Genomic DNA, 22200 nt, shown 5'->3' with positions numbered 1-22200 from the left:
GGTTAAAACCTTTACCGTTTGGGTGGGTTTTTCCTTGGAGGTGACAGAGTAAGACAGCAAGAGAAAGGTTCCCAGCATGAACAGGAAAAGGAGAAGAAAAAAAAAAAAGAAATAAAGTCAGAAAGTTGAAACAGAAGTGCAGATAATGATTCTATTGAATTAAGTTTTGTGGGAAAGGGCACTGAAATCCAATTAATAGTGATATTCTCATTCTACTACCAAAACCATCGTGCAGAACCACCATACTTAAACTCACAGCAATTTCCTTACAGGAATAAGAGAGGGATTTGTTTGTTCTGGTAAAGCAGGGCCATCCACCTAGTTCAGATCAGGTGCCCCAGACAAATTTCCCCCTTCGTTCACAAGAGGCGAAGCACTAGCTGTGCGCATCGGCCACCCAGTACCGCCAAGTCATCTTCAGTTGGCAAAGCCTGGATCAGCACCAGCCCATTAGAAAGCGTAAGTGGTGATGTTCTGGAGCACAACGGGAAGATATTGATGCTTCACACCCTCTCTGAAAGTCAAAGAAGTGGGGAAATTTTCCCCACAGTAGCCTTCATACTGTTATCAATCCCTGTGCTAAGAGACTTGCAAGAATATAGGGGTTTAAAACTTTGCTTTTGGTAACTGATATAGAGAACCTGTAACAGCACTAATCAGTTTAGGAAAAGATAATAAAGATTCATGCTATGTGCATTACTCCTGAAGCCTACATTCGTTATCCTAGAGCATTAATCTTTAAGAACCTTTAAATATACATTTATTTTTACATACTTCGCAGGAGATTAGCTGTGAAAAACTAGCTCCTAAGACATAATAATTCTACCAAAAAATCCCTTTAAAAGTCACTTCCATTTTTGCCACTACATCCCACTATATTTTTAATGTCCGAAGTGTTTCTGGTAAAGAAAGGTGGAAAATGTGAATGAGAATGATATAAAATATTAATTGTGAACAAGTAAGAATTAGGCCCATTCAGTGAAATGCATTAGTAAATACTTAAGCTTAGAAGAATATTTAATACTTAAAAGAATGATGTGAAAGGTATCATACGAAATTACAGCAAAAGATTGCATTTACTGACACACAGTATTAGTATTAGTAAAATACACGTACCTATCAAGGTTACTAAAAGAGGGAGGGGTATAGAAACAAAACCAGTGGTATTTGCAGGATGGAGTATGAGAAGTACAGAGAAAAATGAAGTAAAGCTTCAAAACAGTTAATAGCAAAAATAAAATCTGAAAATTAAAGTAGTAATTAAGGTGTAGAACTATATGGAAATGTAATTATTTACATGCAGCCGACTGCATTCTAGCAACTACCACAGCGAACTAAGTAGTCTTTCACATTTGTTGAAAGTGGTATTATAAACAAAACATCCTGCTGACTTCTCTTGTTGTGGATGGTACCGGTCCCTTTTTTAGGGCTTAAGAGTCTGCTGGTAATGACTCACTGAGGCAACAAGGTGGTGCCAGAGACAAAGGAAAATCCAACAAGACAGTCTCTCCCGTAACTCAGCCTCGAGGCAAGGGGAGAAAAGACAAGGCAGTAAAACCTCGATCATATTTATCATCCCTAACATATACAAATCACGGTATATGGACGTTACTCTTACTTTTGTTGCATGAATTCTCTATCTGGCCCTTCATTCCATAGTCCTCGAATAATTTTTTGCTTTTATACTGTATTTCGCCATTCGCTAGTTGTATTACTAACGCCAATTAGCCATAGGCGCACCAGGTATTTATCAATACACACAAACACCACACAAACGTTTTGTGGAATAAAAGCAGGCTGTAAAATTTAACACAGTGAAAAGCAAGATCACATCATGTCCAATGCAGACAAAACCATTTACTACGCTAAGAAGTTACTAAGAAAAGCTGAAGCTGTTTTGCAAAATTTAAATATAAAGCTCTGTAAGAGCTGTAATTTTGCAAAACAAGAATACATGCTGGTTATTCCAACAGGAAAAAAGACCATAATTCAACTCCAGTGCTGTCGATACTAACTTTGTCACTGTTGTTATCTGCAAGGGAAAAAAAGCATTTGATGTGTTAATACATTCTTTGATTTTTGAAATATTACAGGAGTTTCCAAATCCAATCTCTGGTAAATCCACATATCACGTAAGTCAAACTTACAATCATCAAGAGAACCTACAAGGGAAAAATTTAGCCCAGCTGAGCTTAAATTGAGTGAAGTCTGTGAACCTCTTACCTGTTTTAAGCAGCAGGCACATTTTCATGCAAGAGTTGGCAAGAAGGTCTTGATAAATGCGTAACGGCATGTAGCATAGTGAAGGCAAATTGCTTGCTTTCTAAGCCAAGACTAAACAAGGGAAACGAAACTTCCTTCCCCATCCTGAAGGAAGGCAAATAGTTTATATCTTGAATATGGTTTGAGGGGAGCCAGGAGGAAGGGAGGAAATTCTGAATACAACAAGGAGCATATCTGAAGAACTGCATTTGCTCAGCAGTGCTATCTATGAACAAGATAGAAGCTGCTTTTTTTTTTTTTTTTTTTGAGAAAAGGAATAATACAAAACACAGAAGCAAAATGGTATTTCTTTCGAACTGATCAATTACGCTAAACTTCAATGTTTCTGGTATTTCAGAAAAGCCATTGATTCAATTTTAAATAGGGGGAAGGCTAAGCATCATTGTAGAAATGTAATTTTTCTAAGTAGTGTAGTCACTTCAGGGGTTTTGTTTGCTTGTTTTTGCTTCCTACCTTAGGACTGCAAGACAGTTAGACAGCCCAAACACACTATTGTAAGAAAGATGGCAAAAGGTAAAATAAAGTAGCTTCTTACAGCTCTAAATGTTTTCAAACTTTCCCAAACTAGATCTACAAGGTTGGCAAGGAGACAGGGATTTCTTCACTTGTCAGCTGCGATACTCTTCAGTCGGTATTATTCAGCCCCTAACTGTGCAACAGCGCTCGCCCAGTTATCCTGTCTTGATTGTCAAGTGCTTACTCTACGCCTGCAGCACTTCCTTCCAGGAGACTGAAATTTTGTTGCTATTGTACATCTTTTTCAGTACTAATTACTGCTTTTGAGTACTCCTTGCACAGGATTTGCTAAAACAGCATTCCTGGAAAGATAGAGACAGTTTGCCAATGTGTATTCAACCAGTCTACCAGCACTGAGAGCAAGTCCTTGGCATCTCCCGATTTCATCCCGCTTCTCTGCAGTGTGGACTCCTGCCACCAGCTGTTTAAGAAAGGGCTGGAAGTTACCATGACAATGGTGTGATATAAAATACATACGGACTGCATTATGCAAGTCCACATATGGAAAATATTCGTACTGCAATATAAAGGGAATAGGTACCTAAAGAAGTTTTCCCCCCTCCACGAGAAGCTCGGCCGAAACTGCAATTTATTCTGTACTTCAGTTGACGTGGACGTTTACCATTCTGTAGGGTTCTTCATATACTGAGAAAATATCAGAGGAGAGGGGCACGATTTCTATTCCTCTAGCCCCTTTCCTTTGAGGGACGGGAAAGAGTAACCACAGCTTTTAGGTTTTAAGCCCAGGTTTTACATTCTTAAGATCCAAGAGAAATCTACAGTTCCCCTCCTGCCCTTTTTACTACTTAACTCAATCCGCTGGACACTGCTGCTGGGCAGGGAGGCCAACTGGCACGGGACCACTTGCACCCAGCCTCCTCCCCTCCCCGTGGCACAGAAGCCACTGGGAACTGGTCCCCGGGGCGCTGCAGCTCCCGAGCCCTGCCCAGGAATTTCTGGAAGAGCCTGAGGAGGCCCTGGCCAAAAGCGCGCTGCCGAAACAGGGTAGCGGTGCAGGTCCAAGTGCCCAGCATTGCTGCTGAGCTCGGTTTAATTTACTAATCTATTGTTTACTAGTCTAGATGCTACAGCTGATATAGTATAAGCCTTTTATGCTGCCTTACAGTCACTTAAATGCTAGGGCTCCGATATCCACTTTAACATAAACAGTTCTTTTAATATGAAAATGACTCAAATTTTAATTCCACGTTGCCTTTTTAAGGTAGAGGCAACATTTAAAGTTGAGGTATTTACACTACAATGCCACAAAAAATCTGCTCAACCCCGTCAGCTTTCTTGCACACATCTTAGTTTCCCATGCATTGTGCAGAGAAGTAATGCAACACCTGTCCCTTCGCCTTCCTTCTGGGACCTTTCTTCACCAGTCCTGCCAGGGCCACGGCTGGTCTTTCAGAGCATCTCATTCCTGGCCATCGCAACACCCACTGACCTTTCTTGACAGACTGCTCTGCATTTTTGAGTGCCTGCTGCTTTCAGTCACCTTATCAGGAGTCGAAATACACAGTAAGACACAGATATCAAAATTAATACCGGGCTTGTTGTAAGGTCCAGAACTCATCATGATACAGCCAATCATGTAAAACATTTTGTGGTCCTGATTCAATTTAGCTGTGACACTCTATAAACTGATATAAAGTCACTCCTCATAAAAATCATCACTGAAAGTCTGGCTTGGCACTTCGAGGCATCCTTTTTAAGATGCGAGTCCTTCCTCAGAGATTCGCTTCTGAGGATTAAACAACTCCTCCAAGCTGTGTTTTACTTAGCCCTTAAACAAGCCCAGCTTTTTTCCTGCGAGGAAAGACCCTCACAGCAAAAAAAAATCCCACCTACCCATTTTGCTGTTTACTCTCCCCCTGGTTTTCTCTGAATCCTCGTCGCGGCCCCTCGGCTACATCCTGGGCGCCGTCGCCGGCAGAGGCGCTCGGGGCGGCATTGTGCGCGGCGGGCTGCCGTGGAACATTAACTGCAGGTTTAGCAGCGCTCGGCGCGGGCGACCGCTGCTCAGTGTTAGGCTTGGCGTTAACATGCAGTCCGGGCGCAGCAAACGGGGCTGGGGCGGCAGCCGCCGGCGGGGACGGAGCCGCCACCTGGGCTGGGGTGAAGGCTGAGGATGGTGATGGGATGGAGGTGACTTTGGAAGAGGTGACGGCTCCAAACGGCCTCGGTGTCTTATTGTAAGCCACGCTCGCCGTGGCAGTGACTTTGGGTGCGACAGCAGAGGCAATGGGCACAGGCTTAACTACTTCTGTAGGTTCTCCCTATGCGAGATGAAAAAACAAAAAAGAAACACACAAAACCACGCCAAACGCATGCACATTCCTCAGCAGGTATTTTTGTTGCTCTCAGAGGAGAGAACCCGCCTAGCATGAAACGAAGAAGCACAGAAGCCAGCTATACCGAGACTGCAGCCGTGAAGTGTATGGAAAAAACCCGAGCCATGCGCTTTAGGAAAGGCACCGATCCAAGCATGCACAATCAATATGAAATCCTATGATGCTAACTCCTCATCATATCCAAAAGAGACACCCCAGAAATCAAATTCAAGACAAACTGAACAACTGCTCTATTGCAAAACCCATCGGGTAACTCATGTGGAAGAATTAGTAGTTTTTATGAAAATCCACATTCCACCTCTCAAACCCAATTTGAGATATGCACGTTCCCCATACACAAATGGCACGTGTGCGTACACGCACACACTGTATATATCGATCTGTTGACAGGGCCCTTAGGAGTGGAACCAGAGCCCTGAAGCTCATTCATTAGAGGCCAGTGCTTTGGGACTCGGTGAGCTTTTCCAGTTGTATTCCAACAACGTGCCCCAATATCTTCATATACCCTTGCCAGATCAAAACACTCAAAAAAAGCGGGGATTTTGGGTGGTTTGTGGTTGGTTCCCGCCCCCCCCCCCATTCTTGTCCCTGGGAGCTATGTTTTAAACATGGTAGTTCCCAAGCTGTGGCCTTTCAAATAGCAGTCAGCAGAACAGTAATATACTATACATTATTTATATCTGCTGGAGAGGATTTTCAAGTACAGGCCATTTATAAGCATTTTCAGGTGTGCACACAGCCCTCTTTTGAAGAGGGGAGGTTTGAAACTATTGCTTGAGAACATAACATCAGACAAAGTTGAGAACAAATAATTCCCCACGGCTCTAAGGAAAGTGAGGGGAATTGTTCTCTGAAACTCTGATATTTAGATAAGCTTCTTTCAAATACAAAAGGAATATTTCAGTGCCCATTAAGAAGGAAAAAAACCAAACAAAAACCCCACAAACAAAAAAACCCCACCAACAAAATAACTAAAAACCCACCCCACTACCAAAAAAACCTACTACTGTTTATCTTGGGGACAGAGGAAAAACTTCAGCAATATCTTTTTAAAAAACGTTCCAAGAGTTGGAACATAATATTTATTAACTTGTTTTAATAATAATTTGCCAGGTCTCTCAATTCTTTTTTTTTTTTTTTTTTTTGAGGGGGAGGGGAAATCACTCAAAGATTCCAATGCTGCAATACCAATGTAACACATGGAAATCAAGCATGTTATATTGAAAGGAAAGTTTGAATGACAGTGCTTATCAACAGCAGGATTTGACAGATGGGTAATAGTTAGTGCAACATGCTACATTTCTTGGTTGTGATGATGAACATACCTTTGGTACATGAACAAGATCAGGTTTTTTTACAGAAGCCACTCTGGAAGAGGAAAAACATACACATAATTGTAAAAACCAAGCTTTTTAATGTTTAAGCATTTCCTTCTTCCAACTCACCACATCCACCCACAGATATATAAATATTTCATTTAATTTACTCAAAGGGTAATGAGAAGTATTCTAGTTAAACCTACAACATCATTGTTAACATAAGGAAAAGGCAAAATGAAACTGGATTAATTTATCCAGACACAACATTAGGAACTCTAGCATCCATCATCAAGTACTATTTGATTTATAAATTCATAATACCCTATCACCAGTTAGGAGACTTCAGCTCCAATTTGCTTATTGTTTCCATCCTTTCATAAGGAACTGTCACATAACTCAAAAGCTCTGGTCAGATAAACTGCATTTTAAACAGCACATAATCTTTATTTAGGCTTAAAACAGAAAGCTGCCTTTTCGAACAACAACAGCAAAACTCCTTCTGAAGGACTTGGCAAGTTAAATAATACAGAAACTTTGTGCACAGCCTTTGGTCTTCAAAGGTAAGGTTAATGTCACTTGAACTCCACAGTAGATGGCAAAAAAAAATTCTTCCAAACAATGGGTGCATTGAAACTATTGCGGGGTGGTGGGAAGAAAAGGAAGTATCACAATGGAAAAGATGAAAAAGGTAACGAATTGACAGATTTTGTTAAACCTAAAGTGGAACTGGCATTATGTTACAGGTAAAGACAGCTCACTTAATTGGTTTTTGTTGTGGGTTGTTTTTTTTTTTTCAGATTTGCACATACATACGTGTAAAAATACACATACATACACGCACAAAATTTAAAAAAAACCCCCCACAACAAAAAAATCTGACACACTGACATTTTGTCTGCAAACATCGCTTCTGATACACTTGAGTCTTTTCTTGCTGTTTCTGTAGAAAAGTGGCTTCCTGCCACATTTCAAAACATTTCTGGCCATATTTGGTAGCTGCTCAGAAAAGCTGGCAACCTTAATGATCCAGGACCCAGCAATCATATCCTGCCTGAAATCACACAATCCCGATTTCCGACCAATCTTCTAAATAGGGTTTTGAAGAACTGAAGCCAGATTCTCATTTCCCAAAAGATAATTTGCCAGGGAGGGAAAAAGGTTTGTTTAATTGGAGGTCAGCTAAGAGAGGCTACAATTTAATTAAAACACCTCCACTGTATACACCAACTTCTCTATTTTATACCAGGAAAACATGGAGAGTTAGATTTGAAATAGGCACACTTGGCCCATTTAACTTTTTTTTTTTTTCCTAAAACACTAATTACATTCAAAATGTTTATTTCTTCCCTCGAAGCTATTTGGCCCTCAGGGCTCATCAGATTCCTACAACAGCAATCCTGCTGCATGTGCAGTAGCTAGCTTACAAAAAGGGAGATACATATAATCCACAAGCTATGTTGGCAGGAAAAAAAAAAGAAAACAGAATAGGAAAAAAAAAACCCATGGCATGAGAAGATCATCTCCTCCACTTCGCCTTCACCATTTGTGCATTGCTGCTGACAGACATTATGTCCACATCAACAGTAATTCTCAACAGAGAGAGGGTTTTGTCCGCTCTGAGGAACAGGTCCATCCCCCTCTTTCCCACAGAGTGTGCAGCCTATGAGTAGGCTGACCTCCAGCCCTTCAAAGCGCTGGGGTGCATCATTAATCACTCCTAATTGCAAAGTTGTCAGTTTGCAGCAACAAAAGCAACAAGAAGGAAAAAAAAAAAATGCCAACACATATGGAAGCTTTTCTTTCTTTTTTAAGACCAGAGTTAGAAGGAAACATGCATCTCTCTCCGTATCTTAGATATACGTTTTTTAAAGAAAGAAACTTGGAACGTCTTGTGTATTTATTAAGCTAATATAACAGTAAGAAATAGAAAGACATTCATTATTGAAGTCAACTACCATATTTCATGCTTGAGAAACAAAACCTCTTTGCTAATGCTGGGCCTTGAAGTTTCAGTCTTATACAGGGAACATACTTAATTCTTTTTGTTTCTACAAAATAATCCAATTTCAGTTTGCAATGGATGAGATTGTTCTGCATTCATCAATACAGCATTGAGCAAAAGTGATTTCAAACCACTATTTCCAGATGATCTGAAGATAGACTCTTAAAAAATTCATCTTCAAAAATATAATACAAAAATAAAGAGGGAAAAAAGGGTGGAAAAAAAGGCTTGATAAGTGAACTGTTCCCAATGCTCTTTTAACACTGGGCTCAGACAGCATAACATTACTTTATTTCCCCCAAACATACTTGAAACAAGGACATAAATTTGTGTGTCCCAGACATACTTCAAACAGTTTAACTTGGCCTTGTTGACTTCAGACCATAATCAGCCTAAAAATCTGTGAATTATCCTGTATGGTATAAAGAAAATGCTCACCCAGCAAACTGAGCCACCAAGATCTGAATGTGAAGAATGCATGGTGGTTAGACAAGACAGTACAAAAGGTAACGCGCACTTCAAGCTGAAAAGCAAAACATGTCCAACACATACATTTAAGAAAATACTTCCTTTGGGATTTTGATAGATACTACCAAATTGCACAGCAAAAAAAAAAAAAAAAAAAAAAAACCAAAAAAACCAAAAACAAAAAAAAACCAAACCAAAAAAAAACCCCACTCTTGTACATTTCCTTAGCTGTTAGTACTTCGCTTGCCACCTAGCAATTAAACCCATGACGTTTTCATGCTGGTTTGGTCACACTGAATGTGTGAATAACTGATGATAAAGGCTTTCAAAATGACATGACACATTTGCCCTGTTACTACGTACTAGAAAAGCAGGATGGCTTGAAGCAGGGTATTTTCTGAATGATTTAAAACCAGCAGTTCAGTTTAAGCAATATTTTCAATAACATACAAACAAAGCAAAGACATAAAAGCTCAGTATAAATGCTTACTATAAACAACGCGCACAAAAGACCTTGGCAAACAGTTACAGTTTTGAGCTTCTTAGAAATTATTATAGACAACAAAAATAGCTGCCATCACTTACTGACAGTCTAATACTGAAAATGAAAGTGCACGAAGGTTTTGCACAGGCTTCTCCATTCAAGCCGTTCGTTCTTTCAGAAAAAAAAGCTATACTTAGCCTGTGTAAACAGTTCATTTCGACCAAACATGATCAAATTTGCTCTCTAAACATACCACAAGCCATTCCTCTCCGGTGAATGCTTTTGTGACATTTAATGTAATTCAAAACATTCCAACTTCCAGCACAGCCTTATTAGGAAAATGCGTCAGTCTGCTCTCTGCTCTGAGCAAGATGCCCAGCAAAAACTAGTCATTCTTCAAATTCTCCTTTTTTTCCATTTTCTTTCCAAGTAGTTCACCCATAAAGAGACAATAGCAATATAACAGAATCCTTCCATAATTACTAATACCTGGGAAACGCCATTATTAAAGGTAAAGCTATAGTATTTCATGCTTCTTCAATAAGTACAATTGATAAGCCATCTCTAAAGACTGATTATCAATGATAACACTGTAATCTCAAATAATTAGCATTATAGAAGTAAATTCCATGCAAAGCAGGATTTTTTGGACAAGTCTCAGCTGTCCTGGCTATATAACCACACAACAGAGGCCCAAACCCTCATTCAATAAATCCCTAAAGTTTCACTGAATCTAAAAATCCAAAAGATGTTTCAGACTCATCTCTCCTCTGAACTCCATTTCAAGTGCCACCATCCCCAGTTCTTCTACCCCTTGACGAAGGCACTATATTATACTCATAAGCTAAAAAGCAGATGCTGAACTCAATGGAAAAATCACACGAAGGTAACCGCGCTTATGAGCGCCTCTGCAAACAAGGGGAGCACGCAGTACCCGTATTAACAAGGGTATTGCATTTGGGGTTTTTGTATCTCTAATTTAAAGGATTGCTCAAACTGTGGCATGAGATACAACAAGAAGCAGCTACAAAACTTTCATTGCTGAAACAAAGTCAAGGCTGGAAGATTTGCCGCACAATTGTATTTGTTGTTCTGAACTGAACCTTTCTAAGAGGAGGAAGGAAGAAAGGAAGGAATGTTTCCCAGCCCTCATTCTCAAAACTAACTCCTTTTCCCTAGCTGGTCAATCAGGATATGGTTTCTGGCAGCAGATGCTACATCCCTGAAAAGCCACTGGTCAGATCTTCCTTCCGAAAACCTGATGTTTTAGTGGTTTTGCCATTATAGTCTGCAGTTCTGTTCGTTTTCTGCATTTTATTTCTGAGAGCAGTCAGTTGACAGGGCAGAAAACTAAATGCCTTTGCTTTTCATAAATTAGCCAACTCATGAAAAAAGATGACAAGCAGAAAACGCTTAACATATATAACAAGCCATGACTTTCACTAGGGGTTATCTGAATGAAAACAAATGCAGATGTAATTTAAAGCACAGAAAAAAGAATGATCCAAATATATTTCTTTTTTCCTTAGATCTAAGCCCTTTATCACAGACATAATTCATTTCTTACCAACCTTGCTCTGGCTCACAACAATAGAAAAGCAAACACATTAAGCTTGCTTCTTGTCGCAACTTATACACCATCAGAAATGGTTGCCTTACGTACACTAATATAACATATGTATGCATCCCACAGTTTTGTGGAAACTTACATGCTGCCCCGGGCACACCAGTCGGTAAATCAGTGCTTCATCAGTCTTGCCATCACTAGCACACACGGCCTTGAGACTACAAACCTGCACACATCCCAGTGCACGGCAAGGCAGAGGTAGCAAAATTATCATTAAGGACTACTCAATGAGAACTGGAATCTGTTGCAGTCATTGCAAAAAATGAGAATACTCTTTTTTGCTCCTTAAGAAACACGGTAATGTTTTCAAATCTATACTCTGGTCACTGTGCTTGCTAACATACCAAGAGATGGCTGTCAACAACATTTTATTTCTCAGGTCATTCTCTTTGTTCTAGTTTGGTATGTCAGTTCTCATTTTGTTGAGCACACCAAATTATGAGAAACACAGAAATGTCAATTACAGTCAAACAATGCAGACTTCAGCACTGACCGCCTGCGTAATGGAGCAAATGGTAACTTCAAACCGGTGATACAGGAGAGAGAAGATGGGATGTATAAGGGCATTTCAGATATCATACATCTCCAGGAGGTCTTGGTACGAACACCTCATTCTGAAAACTAATTCTTACATTAAAAATACACTCTTTCTCCCGTTGTCCTACAAAATACAGGCTGTAAACTCATGATAATTCAAACTTGAAAATGCAAACAGTGTGAGAGACAGTTGTCTCAGCATTAACAAAATATTGGAAAGAGTTTCTGTGGATGCTCCCTTTGTTTGTGAAATCTCAGAAAAGGATCTCTTCAGTCAGATGAGCCTCTTTAAACAGCTTATAACTTTTGGGCTTCACACCCTTTGATGAGGTATATTTAATGGAGTATGCTGAGAATATTGGTATTTATTTCTTGACAGAATAGTACCTCAAAATAATACTTAACACCTTACTTCATTATAGTTAGCCTGGGAATATTAGCTCATGAGTCACTCTCAACAGATTCTATATTTTCAGTAAGTTTAAAGAAAGAAAATTAATATAACGTGCACGTCAGCATTTTTCATTTGGTATACTCTACATAATACCTTTACATCCTCACATCATGCACTCCCCCAGCACACCAGATTATGATGAAGCACTCTGTCAGGTAAAAGCAAGAAAAATTATGCTCTTGCTTTATTGGCTATTTGATAGTTGGCCAAATTAAATGGAGGGCCCCCTTCTTTAAATTTAAATAAGGTTTGGGATTTCATCATTATGTGTTAAAATAAACAGTACTGACATTTTAGGAGAGAAACAAGCTGCCCTCTGCTTTGGTATTCCTACCCAGAAAGGATTAGTTGTTTTCAAAACCTCCCAAAGGCAACCACTGCTCATAGTCTCATTCCTGTGGTCTGTGGCAACCCTACCGAATGCATTTGTAAAGAGAGTTTAAGTGCAGGCAGATAATATTTTATTCTATTAAGGCAAAACCAAAAACCAAACAAAAAGCTAAGGAAAAAATATACCATGGAATTTATCTCACTTACCTTCTGACTGCCAGAGACTTTTAAAAACATGCTTCTCGCTCCCATTAAAGGCAGAAGGTTTAGAAACCTGGAGAGCCCATGCGTCTGATCACCGCTAGATTAGGGGGCACATCTGTCCATACCTGCCCATGACTCCCCCAGTCAGAGCCCAGACAGGTAAAGCATCCCCAGTACCAAGTATGGCCAGTGCCTTACAACCCTGCGTGGCAGATCACTGCCAGGTTGTCCTGGAAAAGTTCTGAAGCAGCCTACGTACAAGTGGTAACTCAACGTGCCTAAATGATGGAGTTGGGTAGGCAGGAATCCCATCTTGCCACTGCTTGGCTACTCGCAAGCGATAGGAGAACTAACAGCTTGTATATAAGACCTGCTTATACATTATCTCCAGTGATGGTAGTTATTTCTACCAGTTATGCCTTGTTATAAACTGAATTTTTTTCTTTTCTTTAAGCCTCCCTGAAGCTGTCTTGTCAAATAACAGTATCCACATAAGTTAAATAAAAACAAGACAAAACAACTATACCCTGGCTTTTAATAATGTGGAATCCATACACTTGATTTTCTAAAGACGTGCTTTTTAGACACTAATTCTAACACAGCAAGCTAGCTTTTAAAAATATCCATTCTTAATGAAAAGCATAGGTTTAAATGACTTGCAGACCTAGTCAGTCCTCCAAAGCCCTCAAAAAAAAAAAAAAAATGCTCAACTTCATGCTGACTTCAGTCTGTCATCAAATCTAGGTTATAATTTAGGAAATTCAAAACTAAACACTAAATTATTTTTTCCAGTGCTTTCCACAATGTGGTGACTAATGTTCAAATTACCGCCTTTGTCTAAAACACAGCTCGAATAAGCTTGAAAGTGCTGTCACATCTGTTTTAGCTGGGAATTCATGACAAACAGCTCCCCAGTCCCCAACATATCCTTATTTGGGATTTTTATTTTTTTTCCCTTAAGTGCATGCTTGGGAATATTTCTATCAATACTTTTTCTCTCAAATGAAGAATCTGGCAATTTAGAGAGCCATTAGATTATTATATTTTACTTCTTACAGGAGCTCAGCACATTCCTCCTCTACAAAGCAGCTCACCCATCCACGGCTTCAAGACATGTAGTGGAAGCGTAGTTAACCAAACGAGACAAAACCTGTTTCCGAGGTGTCAGACAGCAATAACGAAGAAGAGCCTTGTCCTTCTTCACCAGGCCACCAGCATGGGAAGCGGTGTCACCCACCCAGGTGCGCTGCCCAGGCGTCTTTGGCCAAATCCCAGCTGCTTCCTCACCACTCCGGCTTCTTACTGACTTATGATGATACGGGAACAATATGAGCAACCTAATACTACAACTTCTGAATTTTCATCTGTGGTGTTTGGAGCTGCACATCGTCTCAACCACACGGACACGCAGAGAGCCTGCCGCAACCGCAGAGCTGTCAGGAAAATTGCTGAGCCTGGGGCTGGTCCAGAAAAGCCAGAGACATGGCAGAAGTCACCAATAAAGAAACATGATGCTAAATATATTAAAAAGGGTTAACTCTGATGGTTTTAACAGGATATGCTATGGTTTTAATTCCTTCCAATTAAGGTCAGGAATACCATTACGCATTTGTCTGACTCCTGAGCATGACCCACCACCAAATGAGCAGGTTTTCTTTCCCATCCAGCCCCTCAGACACCTCTTTCCTCCCTCGTACGCTGCCCCAGCAGGAAGGGATGAACACCCACCCTCGAGGTGCGCGAGCCCGGGGCCTGGCTGGCAAGCTGCCGCAAGGACGGCAACCACAGGGACATTGCAGCCAGCACGTACCTGCACCCATCTTCAATGCAGCTGGTGTGTTTAGAGGGGCTCCCCCAGGCTGTCCCCAAAGGGGACATCACCACAGGTGGTGGTGGCTGTGGACAGCAGAGCTGAAGCACTATAAACCACATCACAGAATTATTACAGGATCAGTTTAATGAACGTGCACTTGCCAGAAGTTAACTTTTCCACTACAGGTCCTCACTTTTGTTGCCCTTTATCATTTCCATGTATTGTTTATATGTTTCTCTCTTTAAGGTCACTGGCTTAGCAGGATGTATTGCAGGTCTAATGTGCTGAGAAAAAGCTATTTATGTCTCAACATGGCTGTCTACTATAGCTTTAGATATCCAACAACTTCGATTTAAGAGAAGTCTTATAAGGAAACCTCCAACTATTGCATCTAGAAGACCTCAAGTTAGCCTGGCCAACAGGTCTCACCTCACCTTTAAGGGAAAGGGAAGTCAAAGAGCAACCACCAGAGTACTAGCTACAGCTGGAAATTATTTTGTTTACTGCAAAAGCTAAGCAAGAAAGATCGAAAAGCAGCAGTGATCTCAAATAGTTAATAGTAGTCAATAAACTGGCCAAGGAACTAATTATACTGGAAACTCTAACACTGATTAAGTAAAGGTGCATAAAGCAGAGTGCTGCAATTCTTCTCTCGTTTGCAACAACTGTGAAAGAAGAGAAAAATTAATAATCCCATCTGACTCTGACAGATCCAGCTAACTAAAGAGTTTTCCCTTCCCACAGTCTAGCTTTAGACAAAGTAGCTTTTACACTCCTCGGCTCAAAATACTTAGGGGATAACATTCACAGCACACGGAGCAATTAACTGCTTTTGCGGGCAACTAATCACTGATGCAAAACATCTGACACTGACAAAACCTGGTGAGATTTTTCACAATGCTGCAAACATTACTTCGCCTATAAAGCAAGATGAAAGTGAGCAAGCAATGTGTAACAGGCACAATATGTGTTTTTATTACCTCATGGGGTTTTGTGGTTCTGTGCCACAGACATGACTTTCTACTGACAATACCCTGGAATTTTTCAAAGGCAGTAATTTTTCAAAATCTGGGCAAAAAAAAGCAGCCTCCAAAACAATACAGCTGTCAGCTGTGCAGTTCAGCTATTAATAGATGCTCAACTCTGCAGGTACCACTTACCTTTTTATTAGGTGGTGCAACAGATACATATCTAGTTAAACTTGCAGCAGTGGCTCTCAACTTGTATTTGGCTTTGTTTGCTCTAGAAAATCCTGTATACCTAAAAACACGCCTGCTTTTCCCAACAATACCAAAAATACCATCTATCTTATGCTGTTTTGCTTTTGTGATACTACCACTATCTTTCGGGAAGACATTTATTTTCTAAAACAGCCAAATATTAACTTATTCTCTTTCCACTCTTTACTAGAGGATGGTATTAAGAGCCCTATTGATGAGTCAGGACACTGCAATTTTGATTCTCAACAGCTGAGAGATGATCTTGCATGGCAGAGGACAGGTTTTATTTAAAACAGCGTCTCATTTTTTCCCGTGGGCTGATGCTTAGGAACAGTTTATTAAACAACACCGCTTAGTTTGCATGTTTACCTTGGGGGTTTTTTCCTATTCTTTACATCCCACATTCAGAGGTGCAAAAGTTACTATCTGAAATCAAGAAACTACACAGTTACCTGCAGAGGTACTAAACGCTCACATTATTTAGCCAGTTCAAGCTAACTTGAACTATTTTCAGTACATGAAGGGCACAGCCCAATTTTAAACCATGTAAGCTTCTTTTAATCCATTTAGAGACAACTGTCCCTTGACAGATCATCACATACCCGTTTATAATTAAAGAATGCCTGCAAGTTAGCATCATAAACCATGCATGTCCAAGAGATGTGCTTTTCAAAGGAAAGCAACAGGTGTGGGGCATATTCTGTATCTGAAAACAAAAGTGTAAATAGAGACAAGTAACATCACTTGTGGCACCCAAACAATGAGATAATGAGTGGTTATGAAGGAAAAAATGACACGGACTACACAGCAGACTGAGGTAGGATGGACTTGGGCATCATTGGGTCAGGTGAGCTGCCTGGTTTTGAGGCACAGGGAACCCAGAGTAGAGAGAACAGTGAAAATTATTCTCTTCACACAACAGGAGCAAGACTAAGTCAATTTGCAAAAGAAGATTTGAAATAAACACCATTAAGCATGTCACACAATCCAGATAATATATATGAAATACAATGCTCCACATTTTCTGAAAAAGGGGTCAAAAGTTTCACTCTCAAGTATATTCACATACTATTCAAATTTACAGGTAAGAAGAGACATATTCTAAGAAATGCTTCAACTTTCCAAAATGCAAGCTTTTCCATTTATCTAGACTTGGCCAGGAGTGCAGGAAGCACCACTGCTCACGCATGACTGCCAAACGACTGCCAAATCCCAAGGCTACTTCAGGTTCTGGGAAGTAAACCAACAGCGCTTTAGAAACTTTTTGATCAGAAAACTTTTGGACCTGGGTCAAACGACCATTATTCAAGCTCGCTGTCTTTCTGGCAGTCTCATTAAACTATTGAATTCAATGTCCATTGGACTTAACACTAGCCTCGGAGACTCAAAAGCAGCAGCAAGAAAGTTTTGGCTAACATTTGCAGAGAGTCATCATTTTCTTGACTTTCTGGTATCTTCCTGCTAACACTTTTCTTTACATAACTAATACTGGGAAGGAAAAAAAAATATTGATCAGTGTCCCAAAGCACTACAAACATTATGGTCATGCCAGCATCAAGAAGTTTTTAATCAGGCTGTTTGTAAATTGGTAATGCAGTCAAAATCAAATCCGTGCTGCTGCATTCTTTAGGAAATTACAGTGCACACAAAGCACATCAGGCTTCCAAAATGAAGCTCCTCACACAGAAGCACGGGCTACCCCTGGTTTTCCTAGTTTGAGACCTTGACAGCTTTGCTGTTGGTCTACTTTATATGACATAACTTTCTGCAGTTGAATCTGAGGTTGCTGATGGCTTCCTCTAATAAAAACCCCAAGGGGAAAACAAGACACAGACAGCACGATGACAACGATGATGACAAGACTGGTTTCCATCATGGTGAAAGAATTTCTTCAACTTTATGTTCCAGTCCTCAAACACTCACTGGCATGAAACAAGCCTCAGCAACAGGCACAGAGTAACACTAGCTGTTACTACCAATAATTTTTATTGCTACGCACTGGCATGCTGGAAGAGGCTAGGGCACCCCCAAAATTCTTGTCCTCATTTTGCTAGTGGTTTGTTATGGCATAATGATTAAGTCACCCTCAATTTTCTCATATTTATCTTTAATTAATCATCCAATGTTTAATGTTTTTAAAGTAACAAGTACAAAACAAGTACCCCGGCTATATAAACCATGTAAAGTGAAGCAATTTGTAGGAAAACAAACACAGAAAGAAAATGATCAATTAATTCACCTCTGTTGTCCCGGTCCTATGCCAAATTTGGTGTCCTTTACACAGGCAGTAACATTATGTATTTCTTAACACAAATATCCCACCCAAGACACTAAAAAGATGTTGTCAGTTGAGAGCTGATGCCTCTCAACCTTGGGCTCAATTACTTGGGGAGGAGATCTTTGAACTTTTCATACCCTCTTACCACATAAAATCCTGTTGAGCTGCTGGATTAAGTTGCTGGTACATGCAATTTAAAGGGTCTCATTTTTTCAGTGTATCAAATGTGGTGACTCTTTCAGACCGCCCATGCAGGCTGGGCTTGCTCTAACTCAATGACTGCAGCTAGTATGGAGTAGGCAAAATCTGAGAAGTAATTTATTACCCATAGAGAGGAGCAATTCTTCTGAGAAAAGAAAAAAAAAATAGTAATTCTTCCATATTTAAACTTATCATTACTTCTTTTAACAAATGCCTCGCAGAGCCTAGATTGCTGACTCCATGGAAAAGGACCAGAGAGTTGTCCTAACGCACGGAGCCGGACAGCTTGCGTCAACACATCCGAGTGCCCTGCCCTTCCATACTCTTGCCTACTCCCTTGTAAACTGGCTCAAGATTTGGCCAGGCATTTTCTTCCCCCTCTAGAGTAACAAGCAGCCAAACACAGCATACCAAGAACAGGAACCAAGCTGAAATAGAGGATTAGGTATGTCTGTAGAAGCACGGTGTATTTTGCAGATACTGCTAAAGCCTGCAAGGAGGTAGCACAGCAACATATTGGACACCACACACACAAACACTATACAACTTTGCTACAGCGATGCTCGGTTTCAGACACCAAAGCAAAGATCCTCAGGGCAAGATACTGTTCATTTGCTGTGTAAGAATGGGGTTGGATTATTTTGTTAAATGTCTGTGAGTCTGCTTATACCTTCCTCTCCTTTGACAGAATATAATCAAGGACTTATTTCCTCAAATGAATGCATCCCAAATGATTCTCTGTATCCTCAAAAAAAAAGCATACAGATATACCCATGAGTAATATTTGGGCCAGACAAATACATGTATTCTGGGGCGTGGAGGAGTTTTAACAGCTGCATTGTTCTAATGCAGCTGTTCACAATTACTGGCATGCGTTGTGAAGCACTTCTGATTACTGCGAGTTTAATCTATATATAAATGCATTATTTTGCTGCTCACAAGTTTGGCATTAAAATGGTATCTGCAAAGCCTCAAAAATGAAGTTTGCCTGTGATGCCCCAGCTGGCTATTTCAATGTGTGCCAACAGAATTAAAGTGTCACTAAAGATCATGCCACTCTCTGAGGTATCTGTTATTTTAAGAAGTGAAGATAAACTGTGGCCAACTTCACATTGTTTCCTTAAATCTTTCACCCAATAACTATGGACGCAGCTTAAAAATAAGCATGCGAGGTCAATGGCACCACAACTTACATGCTAGCTAAAAAGCCCCTGAACTTTCAAAAAAGGTATTGGATGGGTTACACAGGCCAAATCAGAAATGGGTAGAAAAGTTTCACCTGAGACTGTGAATGCCAAGTTGCCACCAGTTACACAGGAGAACTAGATGATCTTTAAGGTCTTTTCCAACCCAAAATATTCTATGGAAAAACAAAAAAAACCCAACCACACAAAAAACCCCACTCCCACCCCCAAATCCACTCTGATAGGCAGACAAAAAAAAAAAGCTGAAAACGTCAAGAGGTAACTTAATGATTTGGTGATTCATCACGAGGGGAGTCTTCCAGGGTGTTTAGAAAAAACCCCACAAAACCAAACAGCGGGAACACAGTGCGTCATGAGAAGGATCAGATGAATTCTTTGCATTTTTAAGAATAAAATCATTTGGGCCAATTATACAATGAATAGGATTGTCAAGAGTAAATATCTAATGTTTGCAGTTACTCCGGCTCACCCCCATACTTCCTTTTGGCCTCACCCGCAGTGTGCGGCTATTCATCCCATCTCATCTTAACAAGGAGACATTCTCTAATGCTAATACATGGGGGGGGGGGAACCCACCCACCTCCGCCAAGAAAAATATCCATGATCAAAATTAAAGGTATAGCTTTAAAATAAAAATTTGCCATGAAATTACATCCTCAGACAAAGCCACATAGCAAGCTCAACCTTCTCCATCTCTCTTTTCAAAAGAAAGAAAAGGAAAACAAAAGGAATAGTTTCACAGTGTCCTTTATTCAGACCTTTACTGAAGATGTGCTGTGTCTGCTCAATAGTGGCTTATGGCAGAAACAGTTCAGGTCCAGCCCTGCAAGGTATTATGCTTCTCCAGAAGGCTGTGCTATGCCTCAGGCTCAATGATATTTAACAGCAGATTAAGTCCTTCTCATTAAACAAAGAAACTTTTTTCCTCCACATCAAGAAAAATTCAAAACTTTATAACTGTATTTTAATCCAAAATGCATTTGTTATGTCTAGTATAAAAATAAATCAACACATGTAAGTTAGGAATCCATCCTCCCTACCAAGATAAGTCTCCACCAGATTACACCACCTTACGATTACGTACAATGTAGTTCTGATTTCTCCAACTTCCGTCCACCCCTTTGAAGTGATCAACTATAACACTGAATGGCTATAGTATTAATTTTAGCACTGACATGCTACCTCCACTCACCTCTATGCATTTCACATAGCAGAATCCGTAAGCGGATTTGTTCTTTACTATTTGCGACAACTACATTCTGTGTCACTAAAATACTTAACAGCTAACGTAAGTAAGGATAATTTGTTGTCATTTAAAAAAAGTCACCCATAGGTTTTATTCATTAGTTTAAAATATTAGTTCTGAAATTTATCTGGATCCTAAAAAACACACCCAACCCTAAGAGCTTTTCACAGAAGTGGCTAGGAAGCCATTTTCACTTACATGAGACATCTAATTATCTTCTCCCCAGTCCCATTTCCTACCAAAGCACTTTCTAAATGATAACCGAGACTTAATAATTATTTTTTTCTGATATTTTTTTTGACAGTGTTTTTTACCCTCAGTTGTGCTGAAATTTGATTTTGTCCCAAATTCCATGTAAGCCCAAGATATCCATTCACGACACCACGTCACCTTAGCCCAGCAGCCCTGCCACGAGGGGAGCTTTAGCCTGCCCTTGCTCCAACTTGCCCAAATTGCACCAGAGGCTTTCCCCCCCCAGCCAAGTGCAATAGATAGAAAAATCCCACAGCCATACTCTCTTTATAATTTAGTTTACCAACATTGCTCCTTTGTAGGCAGCTCCAAGAAACGCAACACAAAAAACACCATTAGTCCTAGCATTCACTTACGCATTCATGGGGTGGTCCCTTATGGGTTAACGAGACTTTGTGGAAAACGACTGACTTGTTGAGCCATCACCTTCCTTCCAACATTTGGAAAGGAGATAACTGGCAACTCTTTTGGCCAAGGGACTCCGAGATCACTATCGACAGCAGGCACACTTATAAATTTCCGTACTTGAGAGGCCTTGAGTGGAAAATATTAGACATTTCTGTATTTGCAAAAACTGTTACACATTATACTTAGCCCCGTACATGTATTTTAGTGACTCTATGTGTCACTGAAACTTATAGTCTGCTCATGTGGAGTGGCTTTGTATGTAAAGGAAAAATAATCTGTTAGTAATCGAGAAGCATCAGTTATCTCTGAAGTCACTGTGCTCATTAAAACTTTGGCTTCCTAAACTCTGTAATACATTTTAGGAATGTATTCCACATTCCATTTTTCGCATAGAAGCTTAGTAGTTAGAAAGAATACTACATGGTTAATATACTAACTACCCTGGGTTTGGTCATTTTCCCTCCAAAAGACATTAAGTGAGAGTTAAAAGCTCACATTATTTCCATAATTCATTCCCTTCTGCCAAGATGTACAGCAGCCATCAGTCACAACTTCAGTGCAAACAGACTAAGCCAAAAAAAGCAAGCCCCCCAAAACAATCACCACTCAGAAAATCCATTTCATCACCTGGTGAAGACTTCATTCCAAACAAAAACCAACATCAAATACTAGCTTAAAACCAGTCTCACCTGCCGACATAAACTCTCTATAAAGTTTGTGTCTCAGATATTGGCTTATAACCTCTTGAATGCCACTTTTTTTTTTATTTTGGAAGATTTTATGCTCAGCCACACCCACATAAAAATAACTTATCCAACCTTCAAGTTTGATTTTGTTTGCCTTTTTTTTGTTGCGGGGGTTTTTTTTGGCCTTTTTTTTTTAAAGTATTATTTTAGTTGTGTCTTGGTAAGAATTAGAAATATTAGGAAATTAAAGCTTGCCAAAACCATGGGGGAAAATACTCAGCAGATATAAGCTTAAAAGTTCTAAGGCGTT

The 22200-nt window shown here is 40.0% G+C and overlaps 1 protein-coding gene across 17 annotated transcripts in view; it reads right to left on the bottom strand.

The window, feature by feature from the left end:
- Window positions 1-22200, bottom strand: part of PDLIM5 (PDZ and LIM domain 5) — a 126999-nt gene that overhangs the window by 51058 nt on the left and 53741 nt on the right. For 6 of the 17 annotated variants that reach the window (XM_054823306.1, XM_054823305.1, XM_054823308.1 and 3 more), the window contains exons 4-6: window positions 6482-6524; window positions 4654-5081; window positions 16-33 (exon numbers count right to left, since the gene is read on the bottom strand). In XM_054823306.1, coding sequence (XP_054679281.1) covers window positions 16-33; window positions 4654-5081; window positions 6482-6524 — 489 coding nt within the window. Of the gene's footprint in view, window positions 1-15; window positions 34-2015; window positions 2033-4653; window positions 5082-6481; window positions 6525-22200 lie in introns of all 17 variants that reach the window. The other 11 variants (XM_054823316.1, XM_054823307.1, XM_054823319.1 and 8 more) reach the window with 4 other exon arrangements.

Source organism: Grus americana, chromosome 4 (genome assembly GCF_028858705.1).
Source record: "Grus americana isolate bGruAme1 chromosome 4, bGruAme1.mat, whole genome shotgun sequence".
Classification (NCBI taxonomy): Eukaryota; Metazoa; Chordata; class Aves; order Gruiformes; family Gruidae; genus Grus; species Grus americana.
The sequence above is the reverse complement of the archived record's forward strand: the minus strand, read 5'-3'. Positions and strand labels throughout refer to the sequence as shown.